At 40.6% G+C, this 25,773-nt stretch overlaps 1 protein-coding gene across 1 annotated transcript in view; it reads right to left on the bottom strand.

Annotated features, from left to right (window-relative positions):
* Window positions 1-25,773, bottom strand: part of MTHFD1L (methylenetetrahydrofolate dehydrogenase (NADP+ dependent) 1 like) — a 246,725-nt gene that overhangs the window by 136,252 nt on the left and 84,700 nt on the right. Inside the window, exons 17-19 of the mRNA XM_074948613.1 lie at window positions 24,933-25,009; window positions 17,149-17,289; window positions 11,615-11,683 (exon numbers count right to left, since the gene is read on the bottom strand). Of these exons, the coding sequence (XP_074804714.1) occupies window positions 11,615-11,683; window positions 17,149-17,289; window positions 24,933-25,009 (287 nt within the window). The remainder of the gene's footprint in view (window positions 1-11,614; window positions 11,684-17,148; window positions 17,290-24,932; window positions 25,010-25,773) is intronic.

The raw sequence follows: 25,773 nt of genomic DNA, 5'->3' as shown, positions 1-25,773 counted from the left end.
CAGCTACGCAGAGGGTGGCCCCTGGAAAAGACTGTTTATGTGGACTGCGATAGCCTGGGAATCCTCCATGGATATCTCTAGGAAACTTTCATGGAGGTACTCTGCAATCCTTTGCAGAAGGTTTCTGGGCAGGGCAGTCTTATTTCTTCCACCATGGTAGGACACTTTCCCACGCAACGCCTGAAATAATTCTGCTGGCATCATTGCGGTACACAGCACAGCAGCATAAGGACCGGGTCTACACCCAGACGCTTGCAGCATCTCCTTCCTTTCCGCCTCTGTTACCCTCAGGAGACTGATATAACATAGGGTCGCCGAGGGGAAATGGGGGAAGTTCTCATTAAAAGTGCTCTTACAAGAGAAAAAAAGGGCACGTAGACCCCCCACATTCCAGATGGCCAAACCATGGGGTCACTAATGTGCTTTACTGTGCTCAGCATGGGTTGGCAAGTAGTATAAAGTGGCTGATAGGGGACTGGGGCCCCACATGAGAGATTCTGCAATTTGGGAGTGAAAACATTCCCCTCCCTCCCCCCCCTCCCCGTTCGTAAACAGCTTCCCATGGTGCTATGGGGAAGGGCCACTGTTCGACTAGCTACCTCCGCTCCCAACATGAGCCTGCCATAAACTTCATGAAAAGTGCAGTCCTACCCCCAGGGGGTCCTACTTACCATGACTGGAGCAGCAAAATGGCACAGTGAATGGTTACGGATTCTGATTATGTTATGGCTTGCATCTAGTGTAATAAGAGTTTTGGTTTCTCAAATGAAAATGGCCTTGCTATAGCAACATTTTGTTCATGTACAATGGTTCCTTTATTTTTTCCCCATGACTGACAGCTGGAAATGTGTCCTTCGACGTGTCATCAACACCTGAAAACAGACTTTTGCTGATTAGAAGGAGAAAGAGAACGTGGAAGGACATGTTCACTGAGACAATGAACGCCTTCGGGGCAGCTGACACAGAGCTTAGAGCGTGGAGGACTTCACTGTCTGAGAAGTTAGACATGGAGAGCAGGAAAGCTTCCAGTGAGTGAGAGCGTGCGACGCAGGATGAGATGCTTTGGATTATGAGGGACTAAGCAGATATGTTGAGGCGTCTGGTTGAACTGCAGGAACAGAAGCAGGAAGGTAGAGTCCCACTGCAGACCCTGTTGGACAGCCAGCCAACATCACCTGGTGCAGAATCACCCTCCCCCAAGCGTTTCATGAGGCATGAGCAAAAAGTCATTTCAGTTAACTCGAGGGGGAGGGTACAAGGAACAGAAGGTGCCCATTCACAGACCTTTGATGGTCTGGAATGCGGTGTTATGTTACACAGCTGAAAATGTTTCTCCTGTTCCAACTTTACAAGCCCTTTTCCCCAAGGTTACCTTTTCTTTCTGCTCTCCTTCTTTACTTATATTTGTTAAATAAAGTAAATGGATTCAAGAAATAAATGTTCTTTATTGAGTAGAAGCAGTGGGTTTGGGCGGGGGGTTGGCTTTACAGGGACATGACACAAGCCAGGTGAAGGTTTGAGAAAGCACAATGCAGACAAGCAGCTCACATTACTGCAACTCATTATGGAAACAGCTTTTCAAAGCCTCGCGGATATGCAGCGCCCCTTGCTGTGCTCTTCTTATTGCCCTGGTGTCTGGCTGCTCAAAAACAGCTGCCATGCAATCTGTCTCAACTGCCCACCCCTGCAGAAAATTTTTCCCCCCTTTTTCCCCACAGATATTATGGAGCACGCAACAGGCAGCTATAATCATGGGGATGTTCTCCTCACTAAGTCCAACCTTGTTAGTAAACTTCTCTAGTGCCCTTTTAAACGACCAAAGGCACATTCAACCACCATTCTGCACTTGCTGAGCCTATAGTTGAACTGCTCCTTACTGCTGTCCGGACAGCCGGTGCATGGCTTCATGAGCCCTGGGAGCAAGGGGTAGTCTGGGTCCCGCAGGATAACTATAGGCATCTCAATGTAGTCATTGTTCATTTTGTGGTCTGGAACGAAAGTCCCAGATTGCAGCTTTTTGAACAGACCTGAGTTCCTAAAGATGCGCACGTCATGAATCTTTCCTGACTAGCCTACACTGATGACAGTGAAACACCCTCTGTAATCCATCAGCACTTGCAACACCATTGGAAAGCATCTCTTTTGGTTTATATACTCTTTGGCAAGGTGGTCTGGTGCCAAGATGGGGATATGCGTGCCATCTACTGCCCCACCGCAATTAGGGAACCCCATTGCAGCAAAACCATCCACTATCTCCTGCACATTTCTCAGACTCACTACCCTTCGTAGCAGAAGTCTGTTAATGGCCCTGCACATATGGAGCATAGCAGCTCCCACGGTTGATTTACCTACTCCAAATTCATTCCCCACTGACTGGTAACTGTCTGGCATTGCAAGTTTCCAAACAGCGATCGCCACTCGCTTCTTCACTGTAAGAGCAGCTCTCATTTTTGTGTTGCTGAACTGCAGGGCAGGGGAAAGCTCTGCACAAAGCTCCTGGCAGGTGGCCTTCCGCATTTGAAAGTTCTGCAGCCACTGCTCGTCATCCCATACCTGCAAAAGGATGCGGTCCCCCAGTCAGTGCTTGTTTCATGGGACCAGAAACGGGGCTCAACAGAGTGCAGCTGCTCTGTGACTGCCAGCAGCAACTGTGAATTGCTTTTTTTTCCCCAATAGCTTACAGCAGGGCTGCTTGCAGGACATCGCTATGTTCTGTGTGGCAGGCCCTACTTCGGGTCTGGAAATACTGAAGGAGAAGGTGCGAGGTGTTTGAGACGCTCACAGCGAGAGTGCACAACTGAGCAGGCGCCATGCTTCTGGGGTTATGGTGTACGCATGGCGATTTTAAGGCGCGAAAACCACCGGGTTGTTTGCTGTTGATATGAGGGAGGGAGCACAGTGCATCATGGTATGCCAACGCAATGTTTCCATTCTCCCCTATGACAGTGTTTTGGTCCCATGAGGCATTGCACAAACTTCCCAAGACATACTACGGCAAGTTGCACTTTGGGACAGCTACCCAAGATGCACTGCTTTGTGTGCCGATGCAGGACTGCTAGTGAGGACGCACTCCACGAGACAACGAGCATGGCGTGGCCACGCACAATCGACTTAATTCGGAGGCTCAAGGTCGAATTAGATAAAGTTGACTTAATTTTGCAGTGTAGACAAGCCCTCAGTATAAGATGAGAGAACAGATGTATACAGATCCCGAGGGAGTACAGGGAACCAATGAGAAAATATTGGTCAGTATAATAGGATGTGGTCTCCACACACCAGCAGTCTAACCATTGTCAAGATTTTTGTAAGCATCGCAGAAAAGGAGCATCCACAAAATAGGATTAGAATTAAATAAAGCATATTATCTAACTGATACTGACAAAAACCTTTTGCATGAATCAGAATATGTGAGACAACTCATTGCCTGGGAATATTTTTAATTTTATGTGTATTGAACTGTTTGAATAGACATGGACTTTAGCACCAATGCTGTAAAGTGAAATACTGTTTTGTATTATGACAGGTTTCAGAGTAGCAGCCATGTTAGTCTGTATCCGCAAAAAACAGGAGTATTTGTGGCACCTGATAATAGCTCATCTTAATTAATTAACCTCTTACTCCACCTTTTCATGTTCTCTGTATGTATGTGTGTATATATATATATATATATATATATATATATATATATATATATATATATAGTCTTACTATATGTTCCATTCTATGCATCCGATGAAGTGGGCTGTAGCCTACGAAAGCTTATGCTCTAATAAATTTGTTAGTCTCTAAGGTGCCACAAGTACTCGTGTTTTGTATTAAATATTTTAATGCTTTACTGGAGACAGGAAGCAAACAGCCTGAGATTATCTAGATAATAAAGCTAGTTGCTTCTTTTTTAAATTTTCACTAAAATGTATTTAAAATAATGTATTTGGTATAGGTGAGAATTAACCTCAAATGTCTATATTCTGCAAAGACTATCATCATAATTGAGTTCAGGTAGTGAAGTAATGAAGTTATTAAAATCTCCTTTACATTATTTAAAATGCTTCAGACCTGATAAGAGAAAATAGTTCAGAGAATTAACAAAACCAGATTACTCTTAACGTCAATTAATCGCAGTTAACTCACACAATTAACTCAAAAAAATGAATGGCGATTAATCAGTTTAACTGCACTGTTAAACAATACTGTAGCGCAATCTCTTTATCATGAAAGTTGAACTTACAAATGTAAAATTACGCATAAAAAATAATTGCATTCAAAAATAAAACAATGTAAAATTTTAGAATTGACAAGTCCACTGAGTCCTACTTCTTGTTCAGCCAATCACTCAAACAAACAAGTTTGTTTACATTTGCAGGAGATAATGCTGACCAGTTCTTGTTTACAGTGTCACTTGAAAGTGAGAACACGCATTCACATAGTACCGCTGTAGCTGGCCTCCTTCCTATCATCTTAACCAGGGGTCTCAAACTCAAATGACCACGAGGGCCACATGAGGACAAATACATTAGCCCGAGGGCCGCATCACTGACCGCCCCTCAGCTGCCCTGGCCCCACCCCCACTCCACCCCTTCCATGAGGTCCCTCCCCTGCCCCACATCTTCCCACCCCTTCCCTGCCCCCATTCCAACCCCTTCCCCAAAATCCCCACCCCAACTCTGCCCTCTCCCTGCCCCCAGGGGGTGCAGGAGGGGTGTGGGGTGAGGCAGGGGGCTCAGGGCAGGGGGTCAGGGTGCAGGGTGAAGCAGGGGGCTCAGGGCAGGGGGTCGGAGTGCAGGAGGGGTGCAGGGTGCGGCAGGGGGTTCGGCTGCAGGAGGGGTTTGGGGGCCGAGCTCTGGCCCAGAGCGCACAGGGGGCAGGAAGCTCCAGGAAGCGGCCGGAACCTTTTCGGGGGGGCACATGGGGGTCTGTGTTGCCCTGGCTGTGCCTCCAGACACCGCCCCCCGCAACTCCCATTGGCTGGGAACGGGGAACCGCAGCCAATGGGAGCTTCGGGTGAGGTACCTGGAGGCGCAGCCAGGGCAACACATAGACGCCTGTGCACCCCCTCCCGCAGGTCCTGGTCGCTTCCTGGAGTGGCACGGGGGCAGGGCAGACAGGCAGGGAGCCTGCCCTGCCCCCGGTGTGCGCCGGGCCAGAGCCACTCTAGGTAAATGCTGGGAGGGAGGGTGTTGCAGTAAATAACCCGCTTGTTTGAGACTCCTGTGCTAAAGATTCGTATGTCCCTTCATGCTTCAACAACCATTCCAGAGGACGTGTCCATGCTGATGATGGGTTCTGCTCGATAACGATCCAAAGCAGTACGGATCAAGGCATGGTCATTTTCATCATCTGAGTCAGATGCCACCAACGGAAGGTTGATTTTCTTTTTTGGTGGTTTGGATTCTATAGTTTCTGCACTGGAGCGTTGCTCTTTTAAGACTTCTGAAAACATGCTCCACAACTCGTCCCTCTCAGATTTTGGAAGGCACTTCAGATTCTTAAACCTTGGGTCGAGTGCTGTAGCTATCTTTAGAAATCTCACATTGGTACCTTCTTTGCATTTTGTCAACTCTGCAGTGAAAGTGTTCTTAAAACAACAACATCCGAGACTGTGTAACATGAAATATATAGCAGAATACAGGTAAAACAGAGCAGGAGACATACAACTCTCCCCCAAGGAGTTCAGCCACAAATTTAATTAACACATTTTTTTTTTAAAAATGAGCATCATCAGCATGGTAGTATGTCCTCTGGAATGGTGGCTGAAGCATAAAGGTAGACATGAATCTTTTGCGCATCTGGCAAGTAAAATCTTGTGATGCCGGTTACAATGGTGCCATGTGAACGCCTGTTCTCACTTTCAGGTGACAATGAAAACAAGAAGCAGGCAGCATTATCTTCTGCAAGTGTAAACAAAATTTGTCTGAGCAATTGACTGAACAAAAAGTAGGACTCAGTGGACTTGAAGGCTCTAAAGTTTTACATTGTTTTATTTTTGAATGCAGTTATTTTTTATACATAATTCTATATTTGTAAGTTCAACTTTCATGATAAAGAGGTTGCACTACAGTACTCATATTAGGTAAATTGAAAAATACTAAATCTTGTTTTGTACAGTGCAAATGTTTGTAATGAAAAATAAATATAAAGTGAGCACTGTACACTTTGCATTCTGTGTTGTAATTGAAATCAATGTATTTGAAAATGTAGAAAAAATCCAAAAATATTTAATTTCAATTGATATTCTATTAACAGGGCGATTAAAATGGCAATTAATCATGATTAATTTTTTTAATCGCTTGACAGACCTACTCTTAACCCTTAAAATGATTTTTCTGTTTTAATGACACTATTTTTAGTCCTCACCATTACAGAATGCCAACTACAATCATCTAATCTAATCTTTATATTTTATGTGTGATTTGCACATATACAAGCACTTTCCTTCAAGCAGGCAAAAGAGTACTTTAGACTCCTACGTATAAAATTTCAGGATCCTTCTGTGAGAACACAATTTGTCTTTGTGGGAGAATGCGTGTACACATCTGTGTGAGTGCACATGTGTGTGATGGGGATGTTATTGAAAAGATAGACAATTCCCATTAACCATCTGATGGCTACTCTGCTGTACATGTTTTAAAGATGAAACAGTGGAACAAAACCAGAAAGAAAGAGCAACAAACATCATGTCTTAGAACAAAAAGAATGATATAGCTTATCAACATCACTATACTCCCACTCTTTTGAGTCAGTGTTCCTTTATGTCCTCTAGGGACTATAGCAGTGAAATGCCAGTAGAGTTTTATGCAAAAACTCAACTTGAACTAGGGAAACCTTCAAACTGCAAGTGAGCTTCTAAACATATGACCCTCCCCTCTATTCAAAACTTATTATTGTTAGCAGCAGATCCTAGGGGCCCTAATCATGCACTAGGCAAGTTACAAAACACATAGCAAAAAAGATGGCCCCCGTTCCAAACAGCTTAAAATCTAAGTAAAACAAACAACAAACCATTTCCTCCTATGCTGTTTTTAATAAGGCTTTTAATAGTTTCTACAAATCTAGCCTGTTTGTTTCTATAATCCACAATTTATCTCACATTAAATGAATTACCTGTATAACTATCACAGCTGTAAAATTAACATATCAAAATCTATTGTGGATTCTAGTCCACTGAATTTATTTTTACCTTGGACTTTATCGTTCAGTAGGTTTTCATACAGCACTGCGAGCGATCTGTTTTAAAAAATGACAACTAAAGCTAGCTGAAAAAGAGTTCCACAGTGTCTGCTCCTAAAGCATGTTTTTTAAAGTTGTGTCCTGAATTGTCTGGTTCAAGTGACCTTCAGCCGCAAAAGCCCCAAAGGTATGTTTAATCAGAGACAACAGGAGAGTGGGGTGGGAGGAGGTATTTTTTCATGCTTTTTGTGTGTATATAATAAGATCTTCTATACTTTCCACAGTATGCATCCGATGAAGTGAGCTGTAGCTCACAAAAGCTTATGCTCAAATAAATTGGTTAGTCTCTAAGGTGCCACAAGTACTCCTTTTCTAACTGCATCTGAGGCACCTTAATCTGACAGACTTTTAGATACATATAGGGCCCGAGCTTTTAATCAGAGAAGGTGTCTAGTGAAACGAAGACTCCAAAAATAGCTCAATGGAGTTCGAAAATCCAGAAAATAGAAGGGAGTCAGCTAAAAGTTTCATTCTCTCATTAGCTCTTGTAGGCAACAAAACTCCTGGAGCAAAAAAGCATGGGCTGGTTACCCATGAGAATGAACCCCGAACAGACCTTTGGCACCTCAGGCACACTCTTGAACGAATGGATTAAAAATCTTCTCAGAATGACGTTTGTAGCTATAAAAGCAACGCCCCCCCAAAGACCCACATCAGACATCTCCAAAGGCTCCTTAAAAATTTATGGAAAATTTCACAATGCCTCAAAATGTACAGCTGCCACTTATTTTGTGACCCATTCCTAAAAAACTATATATACAAACTATCAACAGCATAGTGTATACATTTAATAAGGGAAATTCTTGGTTATCAAAAGATTGCAGGAAGCAAATCATGCATAAAGCAAAATATGCAAGATTATCAATAGCTGACAAGGTGTTTATGGTATTTATCACCCCTTGCTATGATTTGTACTTTAACTACAACATGAGTTATAGGGCAACCATATTACCACTCCACAGAGTTGTTAGATACTGTCGTTTCTCTGCTACACATTGTATAAATAAATGTCAAATGTTATAGGAGCAGTTCACAAGAGTATCATTCATGACAGACATGGATAAAACACTATGAAAACATTATGTACAGTTAAAACTAGCATAATAGTCACATCAGATGTAAAAGTTCCTGAAGTGCGACATTTATTATATGCAGAGCTGGTACCATTACCTATTGTTAAGGTTGCCCGATACTTCCTATTATTAGCTCCTGTTTTCAGTTGCTTACAGTTTTGCCAAACATTAACAACTCTTCAGGTTGAAATTTCCATGCCGGGTGTCTGCCTTAGGCTGATCTTATTTTATTTTAAAAGTTTCAGCAAAAATGGTTCAGTCATCTCTGAGAATGAAATTAGGAGTAAGGTATTTTGCTCATGTTAAAAAAAAATTCTTCCTCTTCATTGAAGCTCTAGCGCCTCCATTGAGCTTTGGAGCAGGGTCTTGAAATTTGCTCACAGGAGGTCTTAAATGAAAGCCAGGGTCACACTGGTCATTAATATTGCTGGTGAAATGTACATACAGATACTGTGTAAGGAGTTATATATGTATCCTGAAAATATGTTCTCAGAGTCTGTATCACAGCAAAGGTGGAGAAACAGGTTTCCTGTCAGATAAAAATGCTTATTCACCTGTCTCTCTGTTGGGACATATATTAAGCACTGCAAGCTAACATAGTGGAGACACATTTACATGCAAAGTCAACAAAGAGATATGAAGTCAACAAGGGCGAGAGAGTAGGGGAAACCTCGTGTAAAAACTTATCCTTGATTTCACGATAAGCATATCTCAATGTTGTGGTAATAAGCAAGGTGCTGATCCTGAACTGAATCATACCATCTGATGTGTATATTGTCCCTTGAGGACAGCAGACCTGGTATTTCTGTGAGTGTTCAGTGGAGAAGGGGCTGAAGCCCGGACATTAAAGAGGAATGCTTCAAAGGGACTCAAGTGCACTGTTTGTTAACCTGCAAGGCAAAGTCAGGGCTGGCATTGCCCAAAGGAGAGTGATTGGGTGGCGAACAGGCTAGTGGTATCAGGGAGCTGATACTCTGTTAAGCACAAACAAGTTTCTCTCTCACTGGACGGCACGCAGTGAGAAGGTGATTCACAGTCCTGGGTACCCTGAAAACCATCACAGGGTGTTTCAGCCATAGCATGGAATGAACCAGAACAGACTAGTGCCACATAAAAGGCAGAAATCAGTACTGTTTAGAAGGGTGAATAAAGAAATACACAATGAAAAATAACTGAAAAATAAAAGTGTGGCTCTCATGACTAAATGCCCATGAATCAAATAAAACTATTCTAACATTTATCATTTTCTTTTAAAATAACACAGCAAAACAACAGCTCTTTACATGATACCATTTCCGAACAGATACACACAGTGCTAATAGAGTGATACAAACCAGACAGCAGAATCAAAGCTACTTCATGACTGATGTACCCCAAAGGTAGTCTGGATACCAATTTAGTACCCAAATTCATGGAAGCATTTTTCTTGGTTCTGGGTGATCTCTGGTTTCTGTTATTGAATGTCACCAAAACACACATACATTTCTTTCAGAGTAGCAGCCGTGTTAGTCTGTATCCGCAAAAAGAAAAGGAGTACCTGTGGCACCTCAGAGACTAACAAATTTATTAGAGCTTAAGCTTTCGTGAGCTACAGCTCACTTCATCGGATGCATACAGTGGAAAATATAGTGGGGAGATCTTATGTACACAGAGAACATGAAACAGTGGGTGTTACCATACAGACTGTAACAAGAGTGATCAGGAAAGGTGAGCTATTGCCAGCAGGAGGAGGGGGATGACCTTTTGTAGTGATAATCAAGGTGGGCCATTTCCAGCAGTTGACAAGAACAATGGGGGAAGGGGGGGAAATAAACAAGGGGAAATAGTGTTACTTGGTAATAGCTCACCTTTCCTGATCACTCTTGTTACAGTCTGTATGGTAACACCCATTGTTTCATGTTCTCTGTGTATATAAGATCTCCCCACTATATCTTCCACTGTAGGCATCTGATGAAGTGAGCTGTAGCTCACGAAAGCTTATGCTCTAATAAATTTGTTAGTCTCTGAGGTGCCTCAAGTACTCCTTTTCTTTTTACGGATACATTTCTTTATACAGCTGCATGAAAGAAAAACCTTTGCAAGAAAAACCTATTCTGCTCAAAAAAGGAAAACTACAGTGAAATACACAGCACGACAAACTATTTTAATATAACAACATTCCTTGGATGAAATCAAAAACATGTTGTATCAAATTCCTTCCGTCACCAATAATCCATTAAAAAAACTCAAAACAAAAAAATTGATGATGTTCTGAATTCTTGTGTCCTGAAATTCTTATAAACTGGGGAACTGATTTCAATATGCTGAGTGGATAGGGAGTTGTGTGTATCACGGCATGGACTAAATATTATTACAGTTGAATTTTTCAATAATAAAAATCTATGTACAAAAAGCCAGAGAGCTACTTGCATTTGGCACAAAGTTTTCTAGGATGACACAAACTAAGCTTCTAACACTCCATTATTTATTTTTCTCAATATAAATTCCTGTAATAGAACCAAACGAATAATCCACAACTAATAATTTATTTCAAAGAATTTTGTCGTTATTCCAATTTCCCTAAAATATATAAACGATTCAAAATTTTTTTTTAAGAATATTGTTCACTTGTTGTGATTGGTCAGAAGTCACCCTGTATTGTTTCTGGCTGGAGAAGCATAATCCTTGTCAGATTTCTGGTAAAAATACTGACCCGAAGAAAATTTTAAATTCTCTTTCCAAAAGCAACAAAGCTCAATTTCTTCTCTACAAACATTACGTCAATAAAGGGTCAGACTGCAGGTGCAAGCCTGGTCATGCAAGGCAATAAGTGGGTGTAAGGCACCCATGTTTCAGGTCTCCCATGTTCCACAATTCAGAATCAGACAGCAGCGTAGGGGAGAGCAACCTCTGTGAGGCTGTTATTTCCTCTCCACTATTCCCCGCCCAAGGAGGAAGGATTTAGTGAGAGCCTTGGTTCCACCCACTCAACAAGCCAACAGCATAACTACCTGATGTATGCATCAGGTAGAAACCTAACCTAGTTGCAGGGTACTTCCTTCCTATCACATTAAGGTGGAAATGGAAGGCAGACTGTGATTGGGACAATTCACTACTCCTTGTCTGGAACTCATGTCAAAGCCATAAGTGAAGCCAAAAGGTTCATGGAAAGCAAATACAAGGGAGGAACTAACGCAGCTCAAGTTAATTAGTTAAAGCTATAAATTTGCTTTGAGCCCTAAAAAGTTAAGTGAAGGAAGAATGGCTGGAGTAATATGGAATCCTAAAACAAGGACTAACGAGACCTCTAAAAAACGTTCACAAGTTGAACTCACCTCTAAAGTCTGCATTAGTGTTGGCTTAATTGCATCCTTCATCAAAACTGCCAAAGCACCTGTTACTCCCTAAAAAACAAGAGTGCACATTATAAGAATCCCTATTTTACACCCATTCAAACAGTTTGAGTTTAATGAGTTTGAAATATGAAAATTTAGTTCTAAAGAGAAAACTGGTTCACAAAAAAAGGGAAATGTTTTTCACCGTACACATTGTAATACTGTGCAATCACCATTATAAGAGAAATCTATTTAGATTTAGTTACTTTATGGCCTTTATTACAATAGTATCAGAATGCCTCACAAACATCAATGGATTTACCCTCAAAACATCCGCGAGAAATATGGTAGAGAAATATTTTTTCCATTTCACAGAGAGAGAACTGAGACAGAGAGAGAAACAGTGATTAGCCCAAGGCCACTCACAGGAGAGAAAGAACAAAAATGGAGAGGAAAGAGAACCAAAGTGTAGGCCCATCAAGAACACTAAGAAAGGGCAACAAGCTTGCCAATACTACACAAAGAAACGAAAGACGTACTTCGCTCATGAGAGAATGGACATCAGTAGCATGGGTTTCTAGGTACAAAGATGGAGAAATGAACTGGTAGTCTCTGCAAGATCTATATAATCATATGGTTGAGAAAGAATGTAAATAGAAACCATGAGATTGCCTCTCATTTTTATTCCCCTGTACTAACTGTACAGAACTCCTCAAACAGCTCTGCCAATTAATCTACATCTGAACCAACAGGCCCAGCAATGTAAACCCTGAAAATAATATATTATGAGGCAATTTTGCAATAATTCCTATTACTACTAATTTGCATCAAATTAATTTTTCACTTGTAACATCAGATTTGAACCCAGGTCTCCAGAAGAGAAAGGAATAATGTATGATACTTTCCCTCTGGTAATAATGAATTAAGGAAACTGAGGCCACACTTTATGATTTCTTTGTTAAATATTGCCATGTTGTAAGTCTCTCTGTTACAAGAGTTTAAATATCCAGAGTCATCACAAAATGAACTACACTGAAATGGGATGAGACAATGGTAATGAGATAATATATTTGTCCTTTGTCTATGGATTAATACTAAACAGATTTTCAATTGCACATTACTTTCCTAAAAAAAAAAAAAAAATCTTGTTTACATTTTGGGGATCAGAAACAAAGAAGCGCAAAATTCCGATGGTTACCAAAATGGATATGGGTCTATCATTTCTCGCATAGAGAGAGAAGGTGCTATTCCATCTCTGACTAACAGTCTAATGATAAACACAGAGACACATGAAATAGAAATAGACATATTAAAAAAAAAATCAGATTGCCACCACGTCTCACTGTTCCTTTTCAGACAGCCACAAACCCACCAAAATAACATATTGTAGCTAAGAACAGGTCATTTATTTTAGACAAAGAGAAAAAAATTGAGATGAAATGCCATCGAAAAGTCAGCATCAAGTTAAGTACTCAATCAACTAGTGTACCATATGCTATATTCTGAAAGTTTATAAACCTTCATTTTAACTTCTATACTTTATTTATACATTTTTCCTCTTTATTGCCCCCAAGCTATTCAGTAAAAATGACTGATGATGCCGTTGCTTTTGATTCCCTATATTCTGGACATTTAAAAAAAAAATTGTAAAGCGTAGATTTTAAAGGATATTAGATTTTTCATCTGTTCAACATGACTTTACTTGCTGTACAAGGAAACAACTTGACTCATTTCCAAAACCTGAAGCATTTACCAAACAAAACTTGAAGCACTGAATTCCCCACCCCAATGCCTAACAATTTAAAATTAAACTAAACATTTCTCATTTTTAGCAAATTTCTCCATTAAATCTCAGGTTACTGAATTGTGAGATTAGAAATCAAATACAGAACATGTCAAACATCGTTCTTCCTAGTTAAACAAGCGGACATTTTAAAGTCATGAACATAAAAGCCTATTGTTTTGCCAATGCTGCACACTATGGCCACTCAGAACACTACAGTGACAAGTTGGGGTAGAATTCTGATTCTCCCGTTCCAAAAGCGCAGTCCCCTACCATTTGAACTAACGTCAGTTGTTAGCCGCATAGGGACTATGACACACAGCTGAGCATTTCAGATTCCACCTCGTGAAAAGCAGTGCAATACATACATGTTAGACACTACATTCCAATAGTAAAAACACTGCCAAAAAATGAAGGTAAGGACTTTAATTAACACAAAGACAAAATTTTGTTCCTATGATGCAATTCTTTATGCCATCACACATTGTTTGCCACTTTCATAGGTAATGGAACCACATTTATTTAACCTGAATCATTACCCCACGCCAAAAGAAACACACACTGATATTTTCAGAGAACGAATGGAAAAATATTCGTATTGAAATGCTTTGTAGAACTAACCAAGAAGCACCCCTCCCCACATTCCCACTGGCAATATGTTTCAAGGTGGTTCAAAGCCTAGAGTTTGTTTGACTCTTGACTGAGTTTAGATGACTTAACAGTGCTACTGAATTTAAAAAAAAAACTAGTTTACACCTCCCAATTTGCTTGTAAATTTCTTCTCTTCCTCCCAGACAAGAACATGGCCACAGCGATCCATGCATTTGTCAACTCTGGACTCGATTTCTGTGTCTGAAGCTCAATGTGATGATAATGTAAAGCCTCTAGCTGGTACATAATGTGTCTGCCCACATTCTCCATGGATTAGACCACCATGAGTACCTCAGATCTGAACTGTTACTTCTCCACCAGCTTCCAGTCCACTTCCAAAGCCAATTCAAAGTCTTGGGCCTAATCTTCAATACCATTCATGGATCAGGTTCCAGCTACATTAGAGGCCATGGAGAAAATTTTACTAAAGCACTTCAGTGACTTAGAATCTTAAGTCCCAGTTTAAAAAATGACGTAGACATCTAGGCGCTTAAGTCCTCAAGTGCCTATGTCTCTTTTGAAAATAGGAATTAGGTGCTTTTGAAAAATTTACCCCACATTTCCATTTGTGAGACACTGAGGCAGTTGTGCTCCTCTGAGACAATGCCTACTACAAAGTGCATGAGAGCTTTATCCAAAGCACGCTCAGTTGAGATGATCTGGCTTTAGAGAGGAGGTTGGACTGCATGAAGCGCACTAGGAAATGAGAAAGCTGATTTACAGATTTTAAAGACATTTCAAGAACACTGACCATAGGGCAGAGGAGCACAACAGAGGGTTCCCTCGGAGGAAATTGGGTAACTGACTTTTCTTTGTTCCAGTCATAACAATACCAAGTGTGGGATATATTTTTCTGAAGTTTTAGTATAGTAAAATGTTTATTAAACACAAAAACGTTGACTGTGAATAGCTGTATCTGAGTAGTCCCACTGACTTCAACAAGACCTGTTTGTGCTTAAAGTTAAGCATATGTGTTTTTGACGGACTGGGGCCTAAGTTTGCAGAAAAAAATATTTGGGCTATAAAGTACTTATAAAATAAAAATGATACTGTAAATCTAATATATTTTAACAATTGTTAAAAAAAAATGTGCATAATAACCTGAGAAGCTTCTTTTACTAAACAAATAGCTACATATTTATTTAATATTATTCACGGCTGCTGAAATACTAAACTAGGGCATACCCATTTAATTTGACATGGAGATATGACACCTGTCCATCAAGCTTCTACTATACTATACCAGCCAAAAAAGAAATTCAGCCTTCTGAATATTGTACAATGAACCTCACATTTTGGCAAATAATTCTTTACGTTCCATTACAGATGCTAGATATTTAATTCATTACACTTGTGGAAGCCGTCTTCTCAATTAATGAAATATTTAATTTCTCTCTACTTCTCCTCCTGCTCCCCAACCCGCTCTGTATCTGGTTTCCATCTGCCAATGTATATTTTAGGTTTTATTATTGTATTATCATAAATATGTGGCATAGAAGGATGAAATTAAGAACAACTGCATTTTTGTACAGAGTATTAAACATTATTCACATCCAGAAACAAATGAAAGAGACAGAGGATTAATGGTTTAGATTAACGTAAATTAAATAATGAACTAGAAACTATTTGTCAAAATATCATTTTAATGTATAAAAATAAATTTTGGGCAACAGAAATTCATGGAATTTGGTTTATCTATACAAATTCTAGGCGTGGCTGGTAGTGTTGCCTATTATTAAGGTTGCCCATTATAAAAACCCTGCTTTCAGTTGCTTATAGCTTTGGAAAACTTTACCTGTTCAGGCAGAAATTTTCCATGCTGGGTATCTGCCTCAGGCTGAAATTTATTTTATTTTATTTAGTCAAATTTAAGCCACAACAGTTCAGCCATTTTTGAAAATGAGATTATTGAAAAATATGATGCTTTTTGATGTTAAAAACTTCTGTTGACCGTCTCTTTGAAAAGCTCTAATGTTCCAAGGCTTTGGGGCAGGCACTTGAAATTTGGCAAGGGGATAGACCTGTGTGTCAGGGATGTGCCTTTTGCGGTCTCTGTGAAAAACTGTCCACATCTGGACAAGTTACAAGCTTTGAAAAAATCAGTTTAAACATGCTCTGCAGAGACTTAGGATTTTAGCAGCTAAATGCTAAACTGAGCAATGGGGAGAAGGGGTGGAGAGGAGCAAGGGGGGAACGGGGCCCTGGGGGGGAAGGAGCCGTGTGGGGCAGTGCCTTGGGGGGGAAGGGCCACGGCTCGGGCGATGATTGCCGCCTCTCCCCCCCCCCCCCCTTTTTAGGAAACTTCCACTGCTCCTGAGGCCAGGATGTACTGTCTACTCATGAAAAACCTGCTAACTGCTATTATCCACTTAGGATCCCACAGGCCAAAGAAGAGAAAAGAAGGAGGATTTGTATAGATGAAGGGATACTAGGCAGACATCATAAATGTACGTACAGTGTAGAATGCTGGCTGCTGACAACAACATTCTGGCTATTTAGGTTAGGATTTGGTGCCACGAAAAATGTTTATATGCTTCTTTCACAGCTGAAAGTGGGAAGGGGCAATTTAGCAGACAACCTGGATTGCTGGATGGATACTTGAATAAGAATAACCAATGTGTGTCCTTAAAAAACAGATCTTGCAGATGTGTAAAGTTAATTCTTCACAAACATTATCACTAACCTCAATGAAGAACATTTTTTTAAAAAAGATTACTGCTGCAAGAATTCATCAGGCAGCCACCACTGTAATATTTGAGAATACTATAGAAGTAGAATAGCAAACATTACCACCTGAAAAGGAGCTCCTTGATTCTCTGTAGCATCTAATTAGCTTGCCTTAGAGATGTGGAAATCTACCCAACTAGCTTATGTGACAAGTGGTTTCAGAAGCAGAGTTACCAGAAGGCTTGGACAAAGGTAAGTTTACATCCTGTTCCAACTGTGGCCAGATTTTGGATCAAATGGACATAACCCTTAAAGCCCTACAAGCACTGTTAAAAACAAAACTAAAAGACAGTGTACATCTGCCATTTTACTGATTCAGCAGCCAAAGCAAAAGAGTCAGGAGTTATTCACAGGGCTTTTCTACCATACATACCAAATCCTCAGCTGTCACTGGTTGTCCATTTTTGTCATTAGCCACCACCATTTTTCCCAGTCTCTCTTTCATATCTGCCAGGCTGGTGGTCAGTGCTAAGATGGCCATGATTTCACTTGCAACAGCAATGTCAAACTGAGCCTACAAAGATAAAAGTAAGAGTAGTAAACCACACCAGAAGCAGGCAAGAGAATACTTTCAGAGCAAAACTAAAAGAAATACAATATGATTATTACCTTGAGAGTGAAATTTAAAAAGTTCTTAACTGTTATTAACAACACCTAAGATTATTCAAACTGAAATAACTAACAGTGAATAGGAAATTAGATGTTTAAAATGATAAGATTTTGGAGAGTTTTTTGTTTTGGTTTTGGCATTTCACTCATTTGGGGACTCAGCACCTTGCTGGCCTGAACCCCTCAACTGCTATTTCCTTTAATGGGAGTTCAAGTTGCTGAACCAGCAGGCCCTTGTGTGGTCAGTGAAACAAGACTGGTCAGTTTCACTTTCCACATCACATACACTAGCACAAGTGCCTTTATATTTGGGTTTAGAATATTGGTCAGGGATTTGTATATTTAAAAAATCCTCTATTTCATGAAGATATATTCATATTACATTTTGTAATTTTTAATTTACAAAATTCTGAATTTGGGGGGTTAAACTACTGGACGATGTTCCTTTAAAATAGTATTTTCTTGGATTTAGCATATAAAACTTGTGCTTTTTTCTCCTCCTGGATTAACATGTAAGTAATTTTAAAAACACAGGAACTTTGTGCAACACCAGTCCTGTTGCTCTTGTAGAAATAGATCTATAAACTGCAATATTTCTTTAGAAGGATTCAAACTAATCCCCTGACAAGTGAAGTATCTCATTGACGATACTTACACCAGGGATTCTCTCAACAATTTGTCTGGTGGCCTCAGAGTGCGGCCACCAACTCTTGCTGGTGGCCACTCTGAGTTTTCCTAAAATATTTGATTAACTTTAGGAAAAACAAATACATATGCAAGTCCAAATCGTTGTAATTTATTTATGTAGGATTTTTTTTTCAGACAATAATAAAAATAATGTACAGTTGTCTCTATTCTTTACTGGACCTACACAGAAAGAACGTGCAAAGCACCTTATTTGTGTTCCTGGTCTTTGTTTCTTGTTGTTTCTTTGGTTGCTTTTTTAAAGACTTGCTAGCTACTAAGAAAAGTGATATTAAGAAACATACAAATATCACTTTTCATAGAAGACTAACTCAGCCCCGGCAAGCCTGGGGACAAATTAAGCCTTGGATGGGGAGGTGGGTACGGAGACAGTGGGGGCCAGTGGCAATGGGGCACTGGGAGAGGCAGCAAGGGCCAGGGGTGATGGGGGGCGGGGAGGGAGAGAAGAGATGAGCTCAGGGCCAGAGCCTGCTGCCGGGGAGCCAAGGAATGGATCCTGAAGCCCCACGGCTGGAGCCTGCCACCCACCACCCCAGGGCTGAAGCTCGACCTCCCCTCTCCCCCCCAGCAAGGTGAGGAACTCACCTATTCCTCCAGCTTTTGTCTCTCCAGAGGGGGGCAGGGCTCAATCACTACTGGCAGCCGCAGAGAAGGGGCTGTTGCTTTGTGCCCCCCCCCCCATCACTGCCAAGGAGGCTGTGGCCGCAAGAAAAGCCCAGCCGCATTTGAGAAACGCTGACTTAGACACCAAACTGACAGGCACTTTGAAAATACATTAGGCCCAAGTTCTGCAAAGACTGCAGGATCAGGACCCACAACAGGCCCTTATTTCATGTACCTCATGCTGGGTACTAACATGAGAGGATTCTAGATTTATTAAACTAAATTGGCTCTTTATTAAAGCATCTGTACACAGAGCTGCTCCAGCCGCAACTTAATATTTTATGCATCTGCATAATCCACAAGGAATGACTGCCTGGTGTTCCTCCCAACTCTTTTCTCTTGTAATCCATGTGCCTCCCTTCAGCTTTCATGCAAGTTGCTACAGTTTTGCTAGAGAAAATCTCTTAGCACTTGATTAAATGTAAGCATGTGAATAATTGTACTGAGGTCAAAGTGGCAACTTGTTCATGTAAAGTTAAACAAATGCTTGAATGTTTTTCTGGATCAGGGATATAAATATGTATACATACATACACAAGTGAATAAAGACTATTTGTATGTGAGTAAAGATTTACAGGATTTGGATGCAAAATGACAACAGTAAAGTTATAAAACAGATATTTGCAAATTTTAATTTGGGCTAGCTCTTTATTAATAGAGAAAAAAGCTGTGCATCCAACAAAACAGCTGGGGGTACATAGTTAGACCTCCCCAGCTATGTTAAAATAGTGTTATGGCCAAGCCTTCCTTGAACTAACGAAAATAAGAAAATCCAAGGTTAAGGATGATACTCCTCTAACTTATCCTTGCAGCACTGAGAGACAGTGAATGAATCTGAGATCAAAGAGAGATTTCACACACCACATAAATTGCAACACCATCTAATTTTATCAGGATGGTTTTAAGAACAGAGTTTATGCTTTTATTGTGAATTCCAGAGTTTTCATCACCATCATTAAAATTAAAATGCCTATTCCTCCTTGTGTATATTAGGGTTTTTCCTTTTTTTATATAAATTAAAAAGAAAGGGGAAAGAACCCACCACTGGGAAATGTTTGAGGAATGATATAACATTTTATTAAAAAACCAGCCACAACCCTAACTATTACGATAATACATATTATTTTATACTATCAGTCAATGTTACTTTCTGTGACACAGTCAGGGTCCAGACACCCCAGGGAATCGGAACCCCAAAGAATAAAGCAATTGAATCAACTGACTGTGAGACCAAAAACAATGGAAGCTCTATTTACATATGAATCAGCAGAAGGATGAGAAGTCCACAGGAAGAGAACAACAGAAAGCCTTCCTAGCTCTTGAAACAAAGACAATGAACTTTGGGGATAATATAAGGAGGGGCAAAAAGACATCTGAGCTATCCATCACTTGAGTGACTGAAGAGGCCAGAGCTCTCGAAATCACAGAACAGTGGGTCCTTCAGCCAAGGAGGTTGAAGTCTATGGAAAATGAATATAGGTGAGAAACCTGCTTAAACCATGAATATAACTTGCTGAAGTTAAATTTAATCAATAGAAAGTGTGTTTTGTTTGTTTTGTCTATAACCCTTCATACCTTTCACTATTACTAGAAATCACTTCACCCTATGTTCTTTGTTAATAAACTTTGTGACACTGCATCCCATATTCTTCATAGAGCTATTATACATACATATATATATATAATGGCATAACTATGATATTTTATGCAAGATGGGTCATGTGAGATATTGAAAAGGTTATGATTTACTGAATCTAATTATCCTATTTCTATGGATGGATTATTTTTGCATTTGAAGTTAGGAATATTGACTGTGAATCTGTATTACAAATATGTTTACACCTTGGAAATGCCCACTAGGCAGAATACAATCAGTCTAGATGGCAGTCTGGAAAGGGCCATTAGGGAGAACAATAGGTCTTAGACAATGCTAAGGGAGCCTTCCTGAGGATGCTACAAACAGCCTCCAAGTTATGGCTGCTGTGACCCTACCAAGTCACCTGGTACTGGACTCCATCTTGGAATACCAGTGTTTTTCCACTGACTGGGCATGGGAACCAAGCTTGGAGACAAAGGGTTCCCACACTATGCAAAAGCTATTTAAGGCAGGAGAGAGTGACATCATCATGGTTCTTCACTGACTCCCCGCCCAAGAAGACTGCTGGAAACACCTGAAGAACAAGGACTGGACTGGGGGAGAAGGACTGAACCCAGGCTAGAGGAATTTCTAGCCTTTGAAAGGAATACCTGGGGTTTTAAGCTGCAAGCAAGTGCAGCCTGCCCTCAAGAATCTCTGCAAACTGCCTAAATCAACAATTAGGGTGAGAATTTGCTACTCATATCCTATCTCTTTTGTATATTAGGCTTAGATTTCATTTTCGTTTGTTAGGTAATCTGCTTTGATCTGTTTGCTACCCCTTATAATCACTTAAAAACTATCTTTCGTAGTTAAACCTATTTTTGCTTTGTCTAAAACCAGTGTGTGTGTGGGAGTCTCAACTCGGGGCAGAAAGCTGTGTATATTCCTCTCCACATTGAGGGAGGGGGGCGAATTTCATGAGCTTACACTGTACAGTTCCCTGTGTAGTGCAAGATGGTATAATTTTGGATTTACCCTACAAAGGAAGGTGTGCACTTGAGTAACTAGGCAATTCCTTAGCTGAGACTTCCCACGGAGAGCTGATCTCAGCATCTGTGTGTAGCTGCAGCTGGGTATGTCCCTACCTGCATGTGTGCTGGAGGGGGCTTGACGGCCTGTCAAAGCAATATAGTGTAAAGCAGGGATGGGCAAACTTTTTGGCCTGAGGGCCATATTGGGATGCGAAACTGTATGGAGGGCCGGGTAGGGAAGGCTGTGCCCCCTAAACAGCCTGACCCCCGCCCCCTATTCGCTCCCTCCCACTTCTCATCCCGACTGTCCCCATCAGAACATCTGCCCCATCCAACCCCCCTGCTCCTTGTCCCCTGACTGCCCCCTCCCCTCCAAAGGGATCCCACCCTCTATCCAACACCCCCTGCTCCCTGTCCTGATTGCCCTGACCCTTAGCCACACCTCCACCCCCTGACAAACCCCCCCTGCACTCTCACAACCTATCCAACCTCCCCTGTTCCCCGCCCCGCCCCAGAACTTCCGCCCCATCCAACCGCCCCTTGCTCCCTGTCCCCTGACTGCCCCCCGGACCTCCTGCACCTTGCTCCCTGTCCCCTGACTGCCCCCCGGCACCCCCTACCAAACCTAGTCACCGCCAAGCGCACGCCGCTGCCACCCCCTTACCATGCCACTCAAAGTGGCAGCAAAACTGTGAGGGAGGGGAAACAGCGGAGGAGGGGCCGGGGACTAGCCTCCCAGGCCAGGAGCTCAGGGGCAGGGAAGGATAGTCCTGTGGGCCAGATAGTTTGCTCACCTCTGGTGTAAAGGGAGCCAAGGCTGGTAGGTCAGGCGGGCTCAGTGGTACCCCAGTTTCAAGTGGCATCTCTGGGGGGAACCCATCACAAACTTATTTTTAGTTTGACTATAAACCACCTCAGTGCTACACACTAACAAGATGCCTAAGTCCTCAGCTAAAGTAGCAGGTCGGTGCTGTGTCTGTCTCTCTAAAGAAGCAGTGAACTTAATAAGGTTCTGTGAGCACTGCATCAAAAGGACTGGACTATTTTTCTTGCCTGTTGCTTTGACCAGATCACCCCTCTCTCTTTTAATCCCTCCACTAGCTTCCCCTTCTCTATCATATCAGACATAAGCTGTTTATATTCACTTTCAAAGCCCTTCAGAGTCAGTCTCCACCCTACCTATCGTCTTTCATTCACTATCAACCTGTCAGTGCTTGGCTCCAATAGCCTCATAGGCTTGAACTCCAGCTGCTAACTAAGTTAAAAGCTGAGTCAACAAGTCATCACTGCTATTTTAACCTGAGTTAGCTAACCCAACTTAAAACATACTCCCCTCCCTCCCCTGCAGTACAGACTCTGGCTCTGAGCTAATAATTAAAGTGAATGACTGAACCAAATCTAAGTACAGAAAAATGTTCCCTTCCAAGAGCTGAAAGGATCTGTTTCAGTCAGAGCCAATCATCATAGATGAGTACCAGTTAATTTTTAATTTTCTATTTTTGTCATAGAAGGTAGGTGTTGAAAAGAAATTCTCTTCCACATATGTATTAATCCAAAGTGAACATTTATCTGTATCCCTAATCATCTGAATAATTCAATAGGTGAAAAAAAAAATCAGTCTGAATATGGGTGCTGAAGTCTTCTTTATAGCACTGCACCTTTTGCATCCTCCTGTCTCATAAACCAGAGCAGCTGTGGAATGGGAAAGAAACTTAAGGATGGGATTTTCAAAAGCACAAAGTGTTGGCAAAACTCAGATCCTATTGAAGTCTTACACTTACACACACTTTTAAATTTTACAAATTCTATGTTTGTACAGAACCTGGCACAACTGTGCCCTGATTCTAGCTGAGACCTTAATATAAATAATCACAATGAAATGGGCATTTATTTCACACTGCGTATTAGTGCTCACTAATGGATACTTCAGATGCAATAAAGGCACAACTCTCTGCTGCATAAAGCGTGCTAAGGATTTCACAGAACAGAAAGTTAGCCAGGTTTCCAGCCCTGAACAGTTTACAATACTAACAGAGAAAACAAATGAAAGATGTTTTGTCGGAAGGAATGCAAATGTGCTAAAAGTAATTAAGATGATGTCATGGTCCAATCAATTTGTAGGTATTCATTTGACTATTCCTGCTTTCCCCTTCCTCCTGTTTTCGTTTGTGCTGGTGCCCTAACCTATAAACATCAAATATAATCGGATGGATTCATTTGGATAAGCCCTCCTGATTGATACTTCCTGGCCCCCAAAAGCCTTGTTCTGAGGTGTATGGATTTTAGTTATTTTTAAAAATTATTTTAAATCCTCGATTTGATCCTGTGTTCTCCTCCCACTATTTGCTGATTTATTCACTTCCTTGTTCTAATCCTCATGCCACTCTGTTCAACCAAGGTGTGCATTAAACTGCACTAAGCACAGTATGTCATATCTGACTTGCTTCGCTAATGTTAACAATGTCATGCTGTTAATAAATTGTTGGGATCGTACCGAAAAAAATACTTAACACTAACTTTCTTGGAGTAATAGTGGGACAAGCCCTACATATGAAGGATGCTTGAAACTAAAGAATTAACTGCTGCCTATGGAATATTTGCAAGGAACATTTTCATCAGTTTCCAATTTGATTCATTATTGTGTATACACTTAGTACTCTCAAATGAAGCTAATTTTTAAGTCATTAACTTCCTATTGTGGGTGGGAAGATTATTACCACCACTAAACCCTCTAGAAATGTTTAGTGACTTATGGTACACTGGATCAACAAAAATACATTTATATAAATCTGAGCTCAAGAAAACTGGTGCATTTAAAGCCAATGGATGTTAGTTCTAAGTTCATCAGAAAGTTCTGCATTAACTGTTTCCAACTGGATTTCGAGAAATGGTATAGTTATCACTGCAAGGTGCTGAAATTTCAAAGACTCTCACTGTGCTTACATTTTACACACTGAGCAGTTCCATTTACTTCCATTAAAATTAAGCTCATGCTTAAGTCTTAACTGTTTCAGGGCCCAAGTCTGTAATGTATGAGAAAGTAAAGAAAATGATGTTGCGCTGTAAGTTACAACAAGAGCATCTAAAGCACATGAAGAATCACCCTTTTTCACATTTAAATTAAATCAAAGACATAAATAAATATTAATTAAACAAAACTAAACTGAGGACCTAAGCAGAAGATAATAAAATTTAAGTAGGGCAGAAAATTTTGTAAATTTACAAAATACAAAAAGAAAAGATGTTACATAAATTAGTTAATTACATTAAATATATAAAGTTGAGACTCTAAGAGTTACAGATTACAGATAACAATTACAAATTTCTTAAACTACTTGTGAAACACCATGCCGTACACATTGGTTTCAGTTTCTATGACATGACACTGAATTACTCATTAGTGCATCCAATTTCATGGCTAGGATACTACAAATACATATAACAATTAGACGTTGGCAACTTAGTCCTAAACAATTTATTGAAAGGATTGTAGAACAGCAACTATTTCTCATGCTTGAAAACAAATTCTGCCCAGAAAAACAACAACATCTAGTATATAATAGTACATACCTGTCGGAAAAATCCCTTCTCTGTATTTGCCTGCCCAACTGTTATTTTTCGTAGGAATCGGTCATTTGTATCCAATACTGGAAAGAGGGTGGGGGGAAAGAGAGGAAAGAGGAAAAATGAAACATTTACATTGACAGAGAATCAGCCACCTAGTTACTCTCCACATACACCTGATATAAGAATACATTATTTTTTGCAGTACTGTATATGCTTTTGTACTCAGTTGAGCATACTTCTACATCTAGATTCACTTTGCAGTAGTGCACATAGGCTCCTCTTTCCTAGCTGAGATATACTAGCTTTTATACTCTTTAATGTCCAGTCTGAAATGTCTCAACTGTAACTTCTTTGATAGAGTAATCTTCTGTTGGGAGCAATAAGATCTTACTGGAATCCCTCTGTTTAGCTACTACAGCAAAATCTTAATCTCCATCCACAGGTGTAACAAAAGCCTGTTTTAGTGGATCAGCACCATTCCAGACTCACCCACTGCACACCTCTTCATGACAAGGTTTTGAAAATACATTTTTAGACTACCAGATGGCCAAATAAGTATTCCCATGTTGTAAATGTACCTTTAGCTTAAGCCCTTCCCCTTCAAAAACAGCATTACATTAGCAAATTAGGTTCCAAGAAATTCCACACCATGTCATTTTTCTGCATCTCAATATGCAGTTACCATCTCCTATTTTACTTCATGTCTATCTAACGCCATTTGGCAGGAAGTCTTTTCCAACTGTCAAGCCCAAGCAACATCTGTCTAACATACTTAACCCTTATTTGAATATCCACTGAGCTCTTAACTGAGAAATATCTTCACAATACTCAAAGCGCAGCCAAA

Source organism: Natator depressus, chromosome 3 (assembly GCF_965152275.1).
Source record: "Natator depressus isolate rNatDep1 chromosome 3, rNatDep2.hap1, whole genome shotgun sequence".
Taxonomy (NCBI): domain Eukaryota; kingdom Metazoa; phylum Chordata; order Testudines; family Cheloniidae; genus Natator; species Natator depressus.
This window is presented reverse-complemented; position numbering and strand designations above follow the sequence as displayed.